This window comes from Carcharhinus amblyrhynchos, chromosome 25 (genome assembly GCF_965287045.1).
Source record: "Carcharhinus amblyrhynchos chromosome 25, sCarAmb.v2.hapA, whole genome shotgun sequence".
NCBI lineage: Eukaryota > Metazoa > Chordata > Chondrichthyes > Carcharhiniformes > Carcharhinidae > Carcharhinus > Carcharhinus amblyrhynchos.
In genome coordinates this window covers 1904471-1924438 of record NC_137348.1, presented here as the reverse complement: position 1 = coordinate 1924438, position 19968 = coordinate 1904471, and the positions used below count along the sequence as shown (strand labels likewise).

General features: G+C 50.3%; 1 protein-coding gene across 2 annotated transcripts in view; it reads right to left on the bottom strand.

Moving 5' to 3' along the window:
• LOC145358191 (noelin-like) overlaps window positions 1–19968 on the bottom strand; it is a 48181-nt gene that overhangs the window by 19047 nt on the left and 9166 nt on the right. The window contains exons 1-3 of one of the 2 annotated variants that reach the window (XM_080211969.1): window positions 13713–13996; window positions 6548–6697; window positions 1368–1523 (exon numbers count right to left, since the gene is read on the bottom strand). In XM_080211969.1, the coding sequence (XP_080068095.1) occupies window positions 1368–1523; window positions 6548–6697; window positions 13713–13862 (456 nt within the window). In that variant the 5' untranslated portion in view covers window positions 13863–13996. Of the gene's footprint in view, window positions 1–1367; window positions 1524–6547; window positions 6698–13712; window positions 13997–19968 lie in introns of those variants that run through there. The other variant, XM_080211970.1, reaches the window with a different exon arrangement.

Here is a 19968-nt window from a genome sequence, read left to right as displayed (position 1 = left end):
TTTTATTCTCTTTCTGTATTTTGCCACAGTTTTCCTCGGTATTACCTACACCCTCTCATTTGGTGTCAGCTGTTCAAGTGTGCTCCCAATTTCAGAGCCCAATTTGTTACTGTAAACGGTGACCACCAGTGGTTCCTGGATTGATGTCTGGGAAGTGCCACTTCCCGTCCACTGCCAGCCGAAGTAACTACTTTTAATCCCAGCCATTTTGTAGATAACTTTCTATCGATTCTGCTCCTGGCCTCCCAGCTCCACACACATTGATCTGATTCACATGTCCATTTTGTATTTAACTGAAGGCATTTTGAAAATTAAACTTTATTACATCTTCTACATTACCCTCATCTACGTTGTGAATTCTTCAAAGAATTCAGTGAGGTTGGTGAAGCAGAACATTCCGGCTTGAAAACCACGTGGATGACTTTACAAAACAATTCCATTTCTGAGAGGTTTTCCATTTTAGCCTTCAGCTTTTGGTAAGGAATCCATCACCTTTCCTGTCAGTGACATTAGGCTCATTTATTCTATAGCTGCCCGAGTTTGCTCTGTCTCTCTTTGCAATATAGAAATCACATTAACTGTCCACCAGTTCTCTGGCACATTTTCCTACTCTAATCAATAGTTATATTTGTATAATAGCGCCTCTGTTAGCTCCTGCATTGAATCAATGTAATTCCCCTGGACTTGAGGTTTTGCCCAGTCTAAGTCTGATTAGTCTATTAATTATCTCCCTGATTCAATCATAAATTTTTTTATCTTTTCCTCCAACATCATGTCCACCATGTTCATATCCTTGGCAGCTATGGTTATTATTCAATATCTCTGCCATTTTGTTCTCCTTAATAAAGAGGGTGGGCAAGCATATTGGGCTGAATGGCCTCCGCCTGTGCTTTAAGCGTTTGTAGCCAATGATTTTTAAATTTGGTGAACTCAGGTAGCTCGCGGAGGGCAGTGAACGTGGACCAGCCTGTGCAAAAACTTAATTCAGAGTCTTTGGAACAAAACTGGATCGAGAAATGAGGGATGGCAGGATTCCCATCTGAGTGATTACTCCGCGGGTGAGAGGATAAAGGTCCTGGAGTTGGTGGGATGGGGGCATGTAGAGATGCCCATGCAGGAGGTTAGAATGGATTTGATGGGCCGAATGTCATTCCCTCATTCATGTGAAGCGGGGAGTTATTGTTTGCTGGCCTGGCCAATCGACTCACTGGGTTATTGGAGTCCTCTTGAGAAGGGATCACTTCGATAAAGCTGGTGACTTTGGAAGGTGCCAAATTCCTCTGACTACGCGTGGCTGGCAAACCTTTCTCCATCCCACAGAGCAGCCCCCACAAGCAGAGATTGTGAAACTCTCTCACAGCTCATACCTGAAACTGCCGCGAGAGATGTGCTTTATGACTCTCCTCCACCTGTTTGAATTTTGTTTCCAAGCCTCTCATTTGCGTTTCCATTTTCTCCACGTACTGCAGGTCACGCTGCGTTCGCCGATCCAGGACTTCGATAGACTGAGTCATATTCTGCACCTGTAACAGTGAAGGGGGAGTGAGATCACCAGCTACATCCACCAATAGCCCACAGGTCCCCCACCTTCTCACTGCTGAACACAACCAGGAACACAGCACGCTTGACTCGGAGACAAATCAGCCAGATTCACAGGCTCCAAATAAAGATCATTTCTACAGGATCGAAGAATTGGGAGAATTGCACTCACCCGAGACACCTAATGGTGACAACATCCAATTGCGCCGTGACAGTTGACATGCCAAAACTGAACAAAACAACGTTGACAATTAGGATTGAAAACCATGACACCAGGAACTGGATTTTCTCACAGCTCCGAGCGGGATTCCTGACTCCATATCTGCTGTCAGCGAGATAGGCGGCGCAATCCTCTGGGAGGAAGCCTTCTTATTGGTACAGCGAGTGGCCAATGAGGGATGGTGGGTGGGCCCCTGGTGCCACACACCCAATCAGAGGGTCAGCAGTTTTGGGGGTCACTGGAAGAGGAGAGTAATGTTCAGGCAGGCTGGGAACTGCACAGGCCCCTCAATACGGAGCTGTGGATCCAATTAAAACATCAGGGCGAAAGTCTGTAAGCCCCTCGGAGGTGAGGGAATCCTCACGGGAGGAACTGCCTGGGCACAGCCTTTCATCAAATCCCTACAGCACAGAAAGCAGCCATTCGGCCCAATGGGTTTGTACCGACCACAATTCCACCCAGGCCCTATTCCCACAACCCCATACATTTACCCTGCTAATCCCCCTGACACCAGGGTCAATTTAGCATGGCCAATTCACCTAACACGCATATGTTTGGAGTGTGGGAGGATTACTAAGTTTGCAGACGACACAAAGGTTGGTGGATTTGCCGATAGTGATGAGGACTATCAGAGGATACAGCAGGATATAGGTCAGTTGGAGACTTGGGTGGAGAGATGGCAGATGGAATTTAATCCAGACAAATGTGAGGTGATGCATTTTGGAAGGTCTAATACAGACAGGAAATATACAGTAAATGGCAGAACATTTAGGAGTATTGATAGGTAGAAGGATCTGGATGTACAGGTACACAGGTCACTGAAAGTGGAAACGCAGGTGGAGAAGGTAATCAAAAAGGCATATGGCATGCTTACCTTCATCGGCCGGGGTGTTGAGTGTAAAAATTGACATTTCATGTTGCAGCTTTATAGAACCTTAGTTAGGCCACACTTGGAATATAGTGTTCAATTCTGGTTGCCACACTACCAGAAGGATGTGGAGGCTTTGGAGAGGTTCACTAGGCTGATACCGGAGGTGAGGGGGTTGGACTATGAAGAGAGACTAAATAGACTGGGTCTGTACTCATTGGAGTTCAGAAGGTTGAGGGGGGATCTTCTGGAGACGTATAAGATAATGAAAGGGATGGATAGGGTAGAGGTACAGAGATTCTTCCCGCTTAGAAAGGACAGCAGGACTAGAGGGCACAGCCTCAAAATAAGGGGGTGCTGTTTAGATCGGAGTTGAGGAGGAACTTCTTCACTCAAAGGGTGGTGAATCTCTGGAATTCTCTGCCCGTTGAAGTGGTGGAGGCTACCTCGCTAAATATATTTAAGTCACGGGTAGATAGGTTTTTGACAGACAAGGGAATTAAGGGTTATGGGGAGAGAGCGGAAAAGTGGAACTTATCCACTTCAGATCAGCCATGATCTTATTGAATGGTGGGGCAGGCTCGAAGGGCCAGATGGCCTACTCCTGCTCCTATTTCTAATGTTCTTATGTTCTTACAGAAAAGATTTACCAGGATGTTGCCTGGTACAAAGGGCATTAGCTCAGAGGAGAAGTTGGAGAAACTTGGTTTGTTCTCCCTGGAACGAGGTTGAGGGGAGACCTAATAGAAGTCTACAAGATTATGAGAGGCATGGACAGAGTGGATAGTCAGAAGCTTTTTCCCAGACTGCAAGAATCAATTACTAGGGGGGCACAGGTTGAAGGTGCAAGGGGCAAGGTTGAAAGGAGATGTACGAGGCAGATTTTTAACTGAGGGTGGTGGGTGCCTGGAACTCGCTGCTAGGGGGAGGTAGAGGAAGCAGATATGGTAGTGGCTTTTAAGGAGCATCTTGACAAATACATGAATAGGATGGGAATAGAGGGGTATGGTGCCCGGAAAGGAGGTCGGGGGTTTAGTTAAGTCGGGCAGCGTGGTCGGTGAAGGCTTGGAGGGCCAAAAGGCCTGTTCCTGTGCTGTAATTTTCTTTGTTCTTTGAAACCGGAACACCCGAAGGAAACCCACGCAGATACAGGGAGAATGTGCAGACTCCATACAGACGGTGACCCGAGGCTGGAATTGAACCCGGGTCCCTGGTGCTGTGAGGCAGCAGTGCTAACCACTGTGCCAACCACCCTATTTTCCGGCTCTTTGCCTCTGGGCCTGGCACTGCAAGACCAGGAGGATTTAGTCCCCATGAGTCTGTGCACTGTCCCTGTACAATATTGCAATAAGTGCAGTAATATCAGCCCAATAGTCATCAGCTCCCCAATATGGCCACAGTAACCCTGAGTTACTGCAGGACCATCAGTCAGTAACACAGGGTGCTGGGTGGGGAGAGGGGTTACTGAGTGACAGTGTGAGGGAGCTGGATCAACATCAGTACAGATACAGTCAGTAACACAGAGTGCTGGGGAGAGAGGGGTTACTGAGTGACAGTGTGAGGGAGCTGGATTAACATCAGTACAGATACAGTCAGTAACACAGGGTGCTGGGTGGGGAGAGGGGTTACTGAGTGACAGTGTGAGGGAGCTGGATTAACATCAGTACAGACACAGTCAGTAACACAGAGTGCTGGGGAGAGAGGGGTTACTGAGTGACAGTGTGAGGGAGCTGGATTAACATCAGTACAGATACAGTCAGTAACACAGGGCTCTGGGGATCTGTTACTGATATTCTCAAATGATATATTGAGGAACCACAAATAGAACAGGCTAATTTAAATTTCCACTCTGTAATGAGAGAATATTAATTAATAATATTACAGTAAAGAATCTATGGTGCAGAGCAATCATTAATGAGGTAGAATTTCACGTGATGTGGTCAGGTCTGAAATTGGGGTTTTAAATTTGAGCAATGTCTATTATGGAGTTGAAATGCGAGTGACCGAGGTAGATTCAAAGATACGATGGTAGATAAACACTTATAGAAATATGAATGAAATTCATCAATAAAATATAATCCCTTGGGGAACAAATCCTCCACTGTGGCACCCGTGGATAACTAACAACATTCCGATCATATTAGATTGAAACTAGAATTACAAAAATCAATAAGGCGGAAGGAGTAATTAAGAAGTAATTAGTAAGGAAAAGGTTACAGATTTGGGAGCAGGGATTGAAACTTGGGGAATTTGAAAACAGCAATGATAATTTTAAAATGGCGACATTGTCTGAGCAGAAGGCAGAGAAAGGACAGTCAGTGAAGGAGATGGGGTGAGAGTTCAGATTGGGACGGTTGTGTTTTATTCAGTACCGGTCAGGTGGACAATGGCAGCCGGGTTTGGTCAGCTGTGAAACAGTCAAATCTCAAGGCCAGAGGCATGGATGGAGGCTTCAGTTACAGGTGAATAAAGTCACCAGTCGAAGCAGGCGATGTTACAGGTGGTCTTAGTGATAGTGTGGATACCGGGTTACAATTATTCTCAGGATCAGACCCAATGCCAAGGGATGATTTTATTGAACTCAACAGTTCCCAGGGTCAAAAGCATGGTCAGTGAATGGAGTTTGCAGCGTTTGCAGAGATGGCAAAGGTAATATCTTACGGAGGAATGTTCGGATTGTCCAATAATGGATATCAGAAAAGCAGGCTGGAAAAGTAAGGAAGGAATCCAAAGAGATCAGAGAGGACGGCGTGTCGTTGGCATGTCATTGCTGTGTATGTGAAGGCAGACGTTTCAGCTGATGTCACTGAGGAGCTGAAGAAAGAGGAGGAAGGACCAAGGATAGACGCTTAGGGCACAGAGGTGGCACGGTGGCACAGAGGTTAGCACTGCTGTCTCATAATTCCAGGGAGCCCGGTTCGATGCCCGGCTTGGGTTACTATCTGTGTGGAGTCTGCACATTCTCCCCATGTCAGCGTGGGTTTCCTTCCACACTCCAAAGATATGCAGGTTAGGTGAACTGGCCGTGTTAATTTCTCCCTCAGTGTACCCAATCAGGCACCGGAGTGTGGTGACTAGGGGATCTTCACAGTAACTTCATTGCAGTGTTAATGTAAGCCTACTTGTGACACTAATAAACTTAAAACTTAAAGGAACAGTGCAGGAACATGAAGAGAAGCAGTTTCCAGCGATTGTCTGGTGATGATTCTAGATAAGAATGGAATCGGTATGAGCAGTCACACCCAGCTAGACCAGCAGGGCTGCCTGCCTTGCTCTTTGAAGGAACCAGCACAAACTTAAAAGGGCCAAATGCCTTTCTGTGTTACAGTATTCCAGGATTCTGGGAGTGGAGCGGCATTGGAGGAAGATGGTGGGGTCAAACTTGCAGCCAGAAGGATAGTTCACAAGGGTGACACACGCTATCATTTACAGCATTGGCAAGTGCGGTTTCAGTATTTGGCCAGAATGGAAATCTGACTGGTGAGGTTCTGACAGGGATTTGTGGAAAAGGCAGACATGGATTTGGAAATCATAGAATTCCTTTGGGGAAAGGAAGCCATTTGACCCATCGAGTTTACACTGGCCACAACCCTATGCATTTACCCTAGCTACACCACCTGACACTAAAGGGGCAATTTAGCATGGCCAATCCACCTAACGCACACGTCTTTGGACTGTGGGAGGAAACTGGAGCACCAGGAGGAAACCCACGCAGACGTGGGGAGAACGACTGGGAGTGTAGGTCCAGCTTGAGATTTCCAATCTCCCACTGTGTGGACTGTAACCCAGGGCAATATCTACTCTTTCTACACAGAGCGAGCCAGGGTTGATGTTGGATTCTGCTTGTGCTTAACCTTTACAGAACTACAGAAAGGGGGTGGCCATTCAGTCCACCTTGTTGATATCTGCCCCTGCCATACCTTCTCCAGGAGCTGCCTCAGCTGCTTGGTGCGAGCATCCCGTGAGCACAGGGTCTGCTGAGGAGCCACCACGGTGCAGATACATCTCCCTTCACTGTCGGGTGCAGAGCTGAACACACGCCAGCCATCCTCAGCATTATCTGGCAACACCTGCAGAGGAGAGAGGATACACACTGTCAGCAGCAGCAGAGAATTCAACCACAAACTGAGATTAAAACACCTGCACAATCCTCAAAACCCAATCAATTCAAAACCGCAGGTAAAATAACAGGCAGAATGTGGAAACCATCCCCTGGTTCAAGTGATTGTGTCCGTATGACTGCGCGCGCGCAAGCGAGAAAATCCGTGTGTGAATGAGTGAGAGAGAGACTCTTAAGTGTGTGAGAGAGCGAGAGCGAGTGAGAGTGTGCGAGAGTGAGTGAGAGTGTGAGAGAGTGAGTGAGAGTGTGAGAGAGTGAGTGAGAGTGTGAGAGAGTGAGTGAGTGTGTGAGAGAGTGAGTGTGTGAGAGTGAGTGTGCGAGAGTGAGAGTGTGCGAGAGTGAGAGTGTGCGAGAGTGAGTGTGCGAGAGTGAGTGTGCGAGAGTGAGTGTGCGAGAGTGAGTGTGCGAGAGTGAGAGTGTGCGAGAGTGAGAGTGTGCGAGAGTGAGAGTGTGCGAGAGTGAGAGTGTGCGAGAGTGAGAGTGTGCGAGAGTGAGTGTGCGAGAGTGAGAGTGTGCGAGAGTGAGAGTGTGTGTGTGAGAAGAGCGAGCGTGTGCGCGCGAGAGACCACACATGAATGAGAGAGTGTAGAGTGTGAGAGACCATGTGAGAGTGTGTCTTCATTTATGATCTATCTCTGTCCCCTTGAGCAATAACCTGTATACTGAGTGAATCGGTGATGGGCAATGTGTGTGAGCAGAAGCTGCTTAGGGAGGTGTTTATTGGTTGTGAGAGACGCAGAGGAAGGTGCAGGATTTACCCAGGGTGCGGCAGAACCAGCCATTACCCACCCAGCTCCCAGCATACACACACCAATCAGATTGCACACACAGGCTAAACTATTTAGAATTTATGTAGCTTGGGGGAAAATATGTTAATGTAAATAATCTTGCCGACCCTTTCATCCCATCCTTTTCCAACAGCAATTCTTTTTTATTCCGAGTTTTTTGGTCAAATCGTCTCGAACAAGTGAAAGAAAACCTGGAATGAAATTTAACCCACATCCATATTTAAACTACACAGCGCCACTCAATTTAATCAAACTGCCAACTACACTTTGTTACTCAATTTCACTGATGTCTTGAAATCAAATTGGGATGGGGGATTGTCCTATAATGAGAGACTGAATAAACTGCTTTATATTCTCTGGAGCTTAGAATGAAAGGCAATCTCACTGGGATCTACAGGATTCTGAGGGGTTTGTTACGTGGGGGCACAGTCTCAGGATAAGGAGATTGGGTGGGGAGAATGTGTGGCGTGCTCCCGCGGGGCGCGCTCCCACGGGGAGTGGGGAGAATGTGGGGCACGCTCCCATGGGGAGTGGTTGAGATGAATAGTGTCGATTCACTTAAGGGGAATCTGGATAAATACAAGGGAGATGGGAAGACAGATCCGCTGGGTGAAGGAGAGAGTTCAGTAAGCTTGCTTCTGTCATGCGTAATTGAGGTAATTCTGACAATCACATATTCTATTTCTTTACTCACCACCCCCCGGCTCACTAATCCCAACCTCCCACTCCTACTCTCTACCTCCCACATTTAAATCACTGCAGCTTTGTTGGAGACCTGGAGGTCAGTAATTGGTTGCAGGGATGTCTCTGGATTGGTACAAACGGTTTATAATTTTATATCTTATTCTGGGGGCAGCTCGGAGCTGCTCCAGTGAAACCAACACCTCCACTTCGATCTGAAGCTTTAAAAGGGCCAATAACGACACACTGTCTCATCTATGAAAGATTGCAAAGATCAAAAAATAGCAAAGTGCTTGATAAGGAGGGAAAGTGTGTGAGTGAAAGCTAGCTGGTAATATAAATATGGGTGGTAAGAATTTTGATAGATATTTAAATAAGTTAACAAAGTGAGTGTTGCTCTTACAGAAGGTGTGTCTGGGGAATTGATAATGTTAAGGACGACTATGGCAAATGACTTGAACAGGTATTTTGCATCAGTCTTCACTATACAGGACACCAATAATATCCCAGAAACAGCTGTAATCAGCGAATTGGGGGGGAGGGGGTGACAGGAATTCAGGGAAATTGCAATCTCCGGGGAAATGGTATGGACCAATTGTTGGGTGTGAGGGCTGAGCAATCCCCGGATCCGGATTGGCTTCATCCAAAGCTCTGAAAAGATATGGATAATGAATTATTAACTGGTTTTAATTTTCCAAAACTCCCTAGATTCAGGGAAGGTCCCACTAGATTGGAAGGTAGCAAACGTAATTGTTACTCAAAAAGAGAGGGAGACAGAAATTGGAAAACTACAGACCAGTTGGCTTAACATCTGTCACAGGGAAAATGTTAGAGACTATTATTGAAGAAGTTATCAGGCAGAGTCTACATGGTTTTGTGAAAGGGAAATCATGTTTAACCAGTTTGCTGGAGATGTCAGGGGTAAGTTTTTCACTCAGAGGGTGGTGAGTGAGTGGAATCGGCTGCCGTCGGTGGTGGTGGAGGTCAACTCGTTGGGGTCTTTTAAGAGACTTATGGATGAGTACATGGGATTTAATGGGATTGAGGGTTATAGATAGGCCTGGTAGGTACAGATATGATCAGCACAACTTGTGGGCCGAAGGGCCTGTTTGTGTTGTAGTGTTCTATGTCTGAGGGAGTAATGTGCTGTAGATGAAGGTGGATGTACCAGATTTCCAGAAAGTGGAGTTGCCAGCATTGGACTGGGGTGGGCACACTAAGAAGTCTCACAACACCAGGTTAAAGTCCAACAGGCTTATTTGGTAGCACTCACCTGATGAAAGAGCAGCGCTCTTGGTAGTTCTTTGGTAGCTCGGGTACCAAATAAACCCGTTGGACTTTAACCTGGTGTTATGAGACTTGATTTCCAGAAGACATTTGATAAAATGTCACATTACAGGCTGTGGAAAATAAAAGCTCCTGGTATAGAAAGTAACATATTGGCATGGGTAGAAGATTGACAAGCCAATAGGAAGCAGTGAATATGCATGAAAGCATCACTTTCTGGGAAGCAGGATGTAATGAGTGGCATGCCACAGGGATCAATGCTGGAGTTTTAGCTTTTACAATTTATATAAATGACTAGGACGGAGAGGCTGAAGACATAGCTGTGAAATTTGTTGACAAGGATGGGTAGGAAAGTAAATTGTGAAGAGGATGTAGGAGGCTACTGGAGGATTATAGAGAGGGACATAGTGAGTGGCAAAGATCTGGCAAATGGAGCATAATGTAGGGAAGTGTGAAATTGTCCATTTTGGCAGGGAGAATAAAAACAAAGCTTATTATCTAACCAGTGAGAGATTACAGAAATCTGAGATACAGAGGGATCTGGGTGCCCCAGTGCATGGATTGCAAAAGGTTAGTATTGAGATACAGCAAGTAATTAGGAAATGTAATAGGATGTTACTGTTTATTATGAGGGGAACTGAATACAAAAGTAAGGTTAAGCTTCAGTTGTACAGGGCATTGGTGAGGCCACATTTGGAGTTCCGGATACAGTTTTGGTCTCCTTGTCTAAGGAAGGATGTAACTGTACTGGAAACAGTTTAGAGAAGGTTTGCCAGACTAAAACCAGGAATGGGTGGGTTGTCTGATGAGGAAAGGCTGGAGAGGTTAGGTTTGTATCCACTAGAGTTTGGTAGGAGTAAGGGGCGACTTTATTGACACTAAGATCCCGGGGGGGTGGGGGTGTGGTGATGACAGGATGGATGGAGAGAGAATGTTTTCTCTTGAGGGAAAATCTAAAACTAGGGGTTAATATTTAAGGATAAGGAGCTGTTTATTTAATTCAGAGATGAGGGGGATATTTTTTCTCTTAAGAGGGTCTTCTACAAAAGGCAGTGGATAAAGACGCGGCAATTCTGCCATTCCGACCTGCCAGTTTTTTGATGGGTCGGGTTGGGAGGTGCGTGTCCGCCGATTCACAGGATTCGCACACGCGTCTTCCACCGCTGGAACTCCGGTGTGGTTGAGACACGCTGGAAACCCATGGGAAGGCCATAAATAATTTACATTTTTTAAAATGTTATTTGAATGTCATTATCAGGCCCTGGGCAAGGGCACCCTGGCAGTGCCAGCCTGTGTCCCTTGGGCAGTGCCAGGGGCAAAGTGCTAATGCCTGGGGCACCTTGGCACTGCTCACCAGGTATGGGGCAGAGCCTAGGGGTCAGTATCAAGGGGGTGAGGCCTTTTGGGGGCAGGGCTTGGGGCAAGGGGGTGGGGGATCTCGCTATCAATCTGAATTGGGATTGTTCAGGCTAGAGGGAGGCCAATGCTTGGGATGGGATGGGATGGGATGGGAGATTGGGGTGTTCCGAGATGGCAGGATGGCGAGGTGTTCTGTGATGGCAGAGTTGGGGGGTGGTCTGGGCTGGCTCAGTGATGGTTGTGGGAGACCGCAGCACTGAGGGGGTCCTGGGCGGGCAAGTGATCAAGTCTGGCCATCAAACCACAATCTGGGAGATTGGGGCCACTGTGCACGCGTGGAGTTCAGGAACTGTCAGACTCCGGCGCAAATAGGCACCCCCCCCCCCACCACCCGGCCCCCGAGCTTTCACTGACATTCCCGATTGTGACGTCTACATTGCAGAGCGTGGGAGATTCGAACCTGAACCCCTGCTGAAAAAACAATTGTAATTTACACCAGTTTTTACGTGAATTCAGAACAAGATCCCCCTCATTCATCTGAATTCCAGCAAAGACAACCCTCACCCGCGTCACTCTCTCCTCATACATCAGACCCGCAATCCCTGGAATCAGCCTCCCCCTTCCCCCCACCCTGCCCCTTTGTCCTCCCACGCCAACCTCCTCCTCACCCCGTTCCTCTCCCCCTCCAGCCCTCATCCCATCCTCCATTTCCCCCTTCCTTCCCCAAACCTGTCCTCACCCTTCCACCCTCTCCTCCTTCCCACCCTTGCCCCCCTCCTTTCCATAACACCTCCCCCTCATCTCTTTCTCTCCCCCTCTCTCCCCCAATCCCTCTCTCTCTCCCCCATCCATCCCTCTCTCTCCCCCATCCATCCCTCTCTCTCTCCCCCATCCATCCCTCTCTCTCTCTCTCCCTCCATCCCTCTCTCTCTCTCCTCCCCATCCATCCCTCTCCCTCTCTCCCCCCCATCCATCCCTCTCCCTCTCTCCCCCCCATCCATCCCTCTCCCTCTCTCCCCCCCATCCATCCCTCTCCCTTCTCCCCCACCATCCATCCCTCTCCCTCTCTCCCCCACCATCCATCCCTCTCCCTCTCTCCCCCACCATCCATCCCTCTCCCTCTCTCCCCACCATCCATCCCTCTCTCTCTCCCCCACCATCCATCCCTCTCTCTCTCCCCCACCATCCATCCCTCTCTCTCTCCCCCACCATCCATCCCTCTCTCTCTCCCCCACCATCCATCCCTCTCCTCTCCCCCACCATCCATCCCTCTCTCTCTCCCCCACCATCCATCCCTCTCTCTCTCCCCCACCATCCATCCCTCTCTCTCTCCCCCACCATCCATCCCTCTCTCTCTCCCCCACCATCCATCCCTCTCTCTCTCCCCCACCATCCATCCCTCTCTCTCTCCCCCACCATCCATCCCTCTCTCTCTCCCCCACCATCCATCCCTCTCTCTCCTCTCCCCACCATCCATCCCTCTCTCTCTCTCCCCCACCATCCATCCCTCTCTCTCTCCCCCCCATCCATCCCTCTCTCTCTCCCCCACCATCCATCCCTCTCTCCTCCCCCACCCATCCATCCCTCTCTCTCTCCCCCACCATCCATCCCTCTCTCTCCTCCCCCCACCATCCATCCCTCTCTCTCTCCCCCACCATCCATCCCTCTCCTCCCCCACCATCCATCCCTCTCTCTCTCCCCCACCATCCATCCCTCTCCTCTCTCCCCCACCATCCATCCCTCTCTCTCTCCCCCACCATCCATCCTCTCTCTCTCCCCACCATCCATCCCTCTCTCTCTCCCCCACCATCCATCCCTCTCTCTCTCCCCCACCATCCATCCTCTCTCTCTCTCCCCACCATCCATCCCTCTCTCTCTCCCCCCCATCCATCCCTCTCTCCCCCCCCATCCATCCCTCTCTCTCTCTCCCTCCCATCCATCCCTCTCTCTCCCCCCATCCATCCCTCTCTCTCTCTCCTCCCGTCAATCCCTCTCTCCCCCCCATCCATCCCTCTCTCTCTCCCCCCATCCATCCCTCTCTCTCTCTCTCCCCCCATCCATCCCTCTCCCTCCCACCATCCATCCCTCTCTCTCTCTCCCCCCGTCCATCCCTCTCTCTCTCCCCCCCCCATCCATCCCTCTCCCTCTCTCCCCCATCCATCCCTCTCTCTCTCCCCCCATCCATCCCTCTCTCTCTCCCCCCCATCCATCCCTCTCTCTCTCCCCCCCATCCATCCCTCTCCCTCCATCCATCCCTCTCCCTCTCTCCCCACCATCCATCCCTCTCTCTCTCTCCCCCACCATCCATCTCTCTCTCTCTCTCTCCCCCCATCCATCTCTCTCTCTCCCCCCATCCATCCCTCTCTCTCCCTCCCCCCATCCATCCCTCTCCCTCCCTCCATCCATCCCTCTCTCTCCCCCCATCCATCCCTCTCTCTCTCCCCATCCATCCCTCTCTCTCTCTCCCCATCCATCCCTCTCCCTCCCCCCCATCCCTCCCTCTCTCTCTCCCCCCATCCATCCCTCTCTCTCTCCCCCCCCATCCATCCCTCTCCCTCCATCCATCCCTCTCCCTCTCTCCCCCACCATCCATCCCTCTCTCTCTCTCCCCCCATCCCTCTCTCTCCCCATCCATCCCTCTCCCTCCCCCCCATCCCTCCCTCTCTCTCTCCCCCCCATCCCTCCCTCTCTCTCTCCCCCCATCCATCCCTCTCTCCCTCCCTCCATCCATCCCTCTCTCTCCCCCCATCCATCCCTCTCTCTCTCCCCATCCATCCCTCTCCCTCCCCCCCATCCATCCCTCTCTCTCTCCCTCCCCCCATCCATCCCTCTCTCCCCCCTCTCCCTTACCCCGGTGCTGCGGTCCGGGCTGCCGGCACTGGCAGCGCTCAGGCGGGTTGAGTTGAGTCCCACCAGGGAGGGCAGGGTCTGGGACATCCAGTTGCTGATCATGGCCATGGTGCTGAGGACGATGCCGATCTTCAGCAGCGGCACCGACATTGCGGGGACTCTGCGGCTCTCGCATAGCGGGGAGACGGGGAGGGGGCTTCACCGGGCCGGGGGGCCGGCAGGGCGGCGGCGGCAGCGGGGCATTGGGAGCGGAGAGACAGCGGGAGCGGAGCCGGGAGCGGCTGCAGCGGGAAAGGGAGCGGGAGCCGCGCCGCACTCACCCCGGCGGCTGCGCAAAACCCGCCCCTCCCGTAAAATCCGCCCCAAACCCGCCCGCCGGAGCCAGTGCCCCCGCCCCGGACACTCCCCCCGCCCCGGACACTGCCCAACCCACAGCTACAGGTTACCACCCCCCAAAACCACACACTCCCCCACCCTCAAATCCCCAAACACAAACACCCCCACCCTAACACTGCCCAACCCATAGCTACAGATTTAACCCCCCCCAAACCCTCCCTACACAAACACCCCCACCTAACCCACAGCTACAGGTTTAACCCCCCCAACCCACACAGCAACCTCCCAAACACACCCCCCCCCAATCTCAAACACTGCCCAACCCACAGCTACAGGTTTGTATACCCACCTCCCTGCCAAAGCATACAGCCCCCAACCCAACAACCCTCCCCCAGCTTCCCCATACACACACCCACCTACACACTGCCCCAATGCTACAGCTATAGGTTTATACACCCCCCCCCCCCACACACACCTCCCACCGCCCCAGCCCCACAATCCAAATAGACCAATATTTACACCCAGTGAGAAAATACTCCAGAAAATATCAAACAATATTTATTCTCTGCCACAGGGATAATAACCCATGTTATTCACCTAAAGACCTGATTACCTGCACGGTGGCACAGTGCTCACAGCGCCACGGAGCCGGGTTCAATTCCCGGCTTGGCTCACTGTCTGTGCGGAGTCTGCACGTTCTCCCTGTGCCTGCATGGGTTTCCTCTAGATGCTCCGGTTTCCTCCCACACTCTAAAAGTTGTGCTAGTTAGGGTGCGTTGGACATGCTAAATTCTCCCTCAGTGTACCCGAACAGGTGGTGGGATGTGGCGACTAGAGAATTTTCACAGTAACTTCATTGCTGTGTTAATATAATCCTACTTGTGACAAATGAATAAACTTTATACTCACATTCCAACCATTATCTTGTAATTGAGTTTGTGTCTTTATATGTTGTTTGTGAACAGAACTCCCACTCACCTGATGAAGGAGCAGCGCTCCGAAAGCTCGTGATTCCAAATAAACATGTTGGACTTTAACCTGGTATTGAGACTTCTTACTGCGCCCACCCCAGTCCAACACCAGCATCTCTGCATCATTAATATAAATAACATATGATGACTATGTGGGGGGTAGAGTCAGTAAGTTTGCGGATGACACAAAGATTGGCTGGGTGGGTTACAGTGAGGTGAAGTATCTTCAGCAACAGGAAGATATAGACAGAATGGTTAAATAGGCAGATAAATGACAGATGGAAATTAATCCTGAAAGTGTGAGGTGATACACTTCGGAACGAGTAATTTGACAAGGAAGTATTCAATGAATGGGGGGACACCAGGAAGTTCTGTGGAACAAAGGGACCTTGCCGTGTTTGTCCACAGATCTCTGAACGGGGAAGGGCATGTTAGTAGGGTGGTGATAAAGGCATATGGGACACTTACCTTTATCAATCGAGGCATAGATTATAAAAGCAGGGAAGTCATGTTGGAGTTGTATAGAACTTTGGTGAGGTCACAGCTGGAGCACTGTGTGCAGTTCTGGTCACCGCATTATCGGAAGGATGTGATTGCACTGGAGGGGGTGCAGAGGAGATTCACCAGGATGCTGCCTGGGATGGAACATTTAAATAATGACTGTATCATTCTAATGAAAATGCCCCAGTGAGAGCCAGTGTGTGTGGGAGCCGTCCCCCGGTGAGAGCCAGTGTGTGTGGGAGCCGTACCCCGGTGAGAGCCAGTGTGTGGGGGACACGTACCCCGGTGAGAGCCAGTGTGTGGGGGACACGTACCCCGGTGAGAGCCAGTGTGTGGGGGACACGTACCCCGGTGAGAGCCAGTGTGTGGGGGACACGTACCCCGGTGAGAGCCAGTGTGTGGGGACACGTACCCCGGTGAGAGCCAGTGTGTGGGGGACCCATACCCCAGTGAGAGTCAGTGTGTGAGGGACCCGTACCCCAGTGAGAGTCAGTGTGTGTGGGACCCGTACCCCAGTGAGAGTCAGTGTGTGTGGGAGCTGTACCCCAGTGAGAGTCAGTGTGTGTGGGACCCGTATCCCAGTGAGAGTCAGTGTGTGTGGGACCCGTACCCCAGTGAGAGTCAGTGTGTGTGGGACCCGTACCCCAGTGAGAGTCAGTGTGTGGGACCCGTACCCCAGTGAGAGTCAGTGTGTGTGGGACCCGTACCCCAGTGAGAGTCAGTGTGTGAGGGACCCGTACCCCAGTGAGAGTCAGTGTGTGTGGGACCCGTACCCCAGTGAGAGTCAGTGTGTGGGGGACCCGTACCCCAGTGAGAGTCAGTGTGTGTGGGACCCGTACCCCAGTGAGAGTCAGTGTGTGGGGGACCCGTACCCCAGTGAGAGTCAGTGTGTGTGGGACCCGTACCCCAGTGAGAGTCAGTGTGTGTGGGACCCGTACCCCAGTGAGAGTCAGTGTGTGTGGGACCCGTACCCCAGTGAGAGTCAGTGTGTGTGGGACCCGTACCCCAGTGAGAGTCAGTGTGTGTGGGACCCGTACCCCAGTGAGAGTCAGTGTGTGGGGGACCATTACACATTCAGAAGAAATTTACAAAGAAATCTGCATTGAATATGAGATTGAGAAAGTGGAATGATTTATTAGTTCAGAGTTGGAATGTGTAGTGAATTCTCAAGGCAGTGTTGCCATGGAAACGGGGCATGGTCCGTAGCAACTGTCTCTCCCAGTTTTACTGCAGTGAGATTCTCTCAGAACCGAGGATGAGAATGAGCCTCACAAACAGAAATATGAACCACACCAACCCTCTGACAGTGCGGCACTCCCTCAGCACTGACCCCCTGACAGTGCGGCGCTCCCTCAGCACTGACCCTCTGACAGCGCAGCACTCCCCCAGCACTGACCCTCTGACAGTGCGGCGCTCCCCCAGCACTGACCCTCTGACAGTGCGGCACTCCCTCAGCACTGACCCTCTGACAGTGCGGCACTCCCTCAGCACTGACCCTCTGACAGTGCGGCACTCCCTCAGCACTGACCCTCTGACAGTGCGGCACTCCCTCAGCACTGACCCTCTGACAGTGCGGCACTCCCTCAGCACTGACCCTCTGACAGTGCAGCGCTCCCTCAGCACTGACCCTCTGACAGTGCGGCGCTCCCTCAGCACTGACCCTCTGACAGTGCGGCACTCCCTCAGCACTGACCCTCTGACAGTGCGGCACTCCCTCAGCACTGACCCTCTGACAGTGCGGCACTCCCTCAGCACTGACCCTCTGACAGTGCGGCGCTCCCTCAGCACTGACCCTCTGACAGTGCAGCACTCCCTCAGCACTGACCCTCTGACAGTGCGGCGCTCCCTCAGCACTGACCCTCTGACAGTGCGGCACTCCCTCAGCACTGACCCTCTGACAGTGCGGCACTCCCTCAGCACTGACCCTCTGACAGTGCGGCACTCCCTCAGCACTGACCCTCTGACAGTGCGGCACTCCCTCAGCACTGACCCTCTGACAGTGCAGCATTCAATTTTATCCTGTCCAAAGAAAGAGAAGTACAGCACAGGAACAGGCCCTTCGGCCCTCCAAGCCTGTGACAATCATGACTGCCCTGATTAAACCCTCCTGTCCTTACTCGGTCCGTATCCCTCTGTTCCCTCCCTATTCCTGTACCCATCCAGCTGCCTCTTAAATGTTGTTAATGTTCCTGCTTCCACCGCCTCCTCTGGCAGCGCCTTCCAGGCACCCACCACTCCCTGTGTGAAAAACTCCCCCCTCAGCATCTCCCTTAAACTTTCCCCTCTCACCTTGAACTTGTGCCCCTTTGTAATTGACACTTCCACCTTGAGAAAAGCCTCGGACTATCCACCCTGTCCGTGCCCCTCATAATTCTGTAGACCCTCTATCAGGTCTCCCCTCAGCCTCCGTCTTTCCAGTGAAAACAATCCCAGTTTATTCAATCTCTCCTCATAGCCAATGCCCTCCAGACCAGGCCTGGTGAACTACTCTATCTCTTACCCTCATAATTTTATAACCTCTATCAAGTCACCACTCAGCCAAATCCAACCTCTCCATTTTCTCCTCATAGCTACACTTTTCCAGCCCTGCCGATATTGTTGGAACCTCCTCTACACTCTCTCCAGAGCAATTACCTTCTTCCTGTAATGCAGTGACCAGAACTGCACACAAGACTCCAGTTGTGACCTCACCAGTGTTTTATACAATTCCAACATTACATCCTTCCTTTTATGTTCTACATATCTGCCAATGAAGGAGAGCATTCCATATTCCTTCTTTACAGCCTTTTCTACTTGAGGGGCCTGTGTATTTGGACGCCAAGATCTCTCACCATCTATTCCTCTCACTATATTCTCATTTATTGTGTAATCTCTATCACTGTTTGATTTTCCTAAATGCCTCACCTCAGCTCTCTTTCCATCTGCCACATCACCATCCACTGCACCAATCCATTTACATTATTTTGGAGATTATAGATACCCTCTACACCATCCACTACTCGGCAAATCTGTGTCACCTGCAAGTTTCCCAGATGTCCACCCAGGTCCACGTTGTTAAGGTATTAACACAAACAGCCGGGGTCCCAATACCTGAGCCCTGTGGGGCATCACTCAAAACAACTTTCCATTCGGAAGAACATCCATCGATCGATATTCTTTGTGTCCTGTTACTGAGCCAATTTCTGATCCAGTTTGCCACATTGATCCAAAAGGCCTGTGGAATATGGATAATCTGCCCTGTGGGACCTTGTCAAGTACCTTGCTAAAATCCATGTACGCAACATCCACTGCACTACCCTCATCAATCCTCCTTGGCCCTTCTACAAAGAATTCAATCAAGTTTGTGGGGCAAGACCTTCCTTTAACAAATCCATGCCGACCATCCCTAACTAGTCCAAGCTTTTCTACACGACAGTTAATCCTATCTCAGGACTGATTCCACTAACTTGCCCACCACTGATCTAAGACTAGCAGGGCTGTAACAGTTTGGCATTTCCTGCAATCCCTTTTTAAACAGTGGAAATACTTTTGCATTTCTCCAGTCTCTCCCCTGTACCTTGTGAAGATTGGAAAATCATCAGACCATCTGCGATCTCCTCTCTGATCTCTTCCAGCAGCTTCAGAAACAATCCACCTGGTCCTGGCAGCTTATCAACTTTCAAGGGTTCAACTGTTTGAGTACTTCCTCTCTCAATTATCCCATCCAATATCCCAGTGTTCCTCCTGGAATACCACATCTGCATCATTCCTTTCCTTTGCAAGCACGGATAAAATATACATTCAAAACCCTTTCCACAGCCTTTTCGTTCACGCACATACGCATAGACAGAGACATGCAAACGCACATATATTCCCTTCTTCACCTCTGACTGGTGCCTTAACTAACCTTTTCCCATTAATATATTGGCAATGACATCACTGGGTTTTCTTTAACTTTACCTTTTAACCTTTTTTCAAGCCCTCTCTTTGATTTCCTTTTTATTTTACATTGCACTTCCAATATTTGTCTGGACTCTCTGCAATGCTTAGCTCTTTTTGCACATCATACACTTTCTTTATCTGTTTGATTGTCACCTGTATTCTTTTAGACGCCCGGGGTTGGGAGGGGATGGAAGTGGGAGGGGTCTAAATTTGGCAATACCACTCTTATTTTTGGATGGAACATGTGTACTTTGTACATTTAGGATCCTGTATTTTAGTGCTTCCTAGTGATGTATCCTCTCTCAGTGCTGTCCTGTCCACCTCAACCAAGTCCCTTCTCATTCCTGCAAAACCTGCCTTCCCTGGTTCAAAACTTTTACTCCTATTTTATTCGCTGTCTTTTTCCATGGTAATGCTAATTCTATCTGAATTATGATTACTATCCCCAACAAGGTCACCACTTCAGGTACTTGACTTTGTTCCCCAAGGTTAGGTCTAGAACTGCCTGCTCTTGCATTGAACATAAG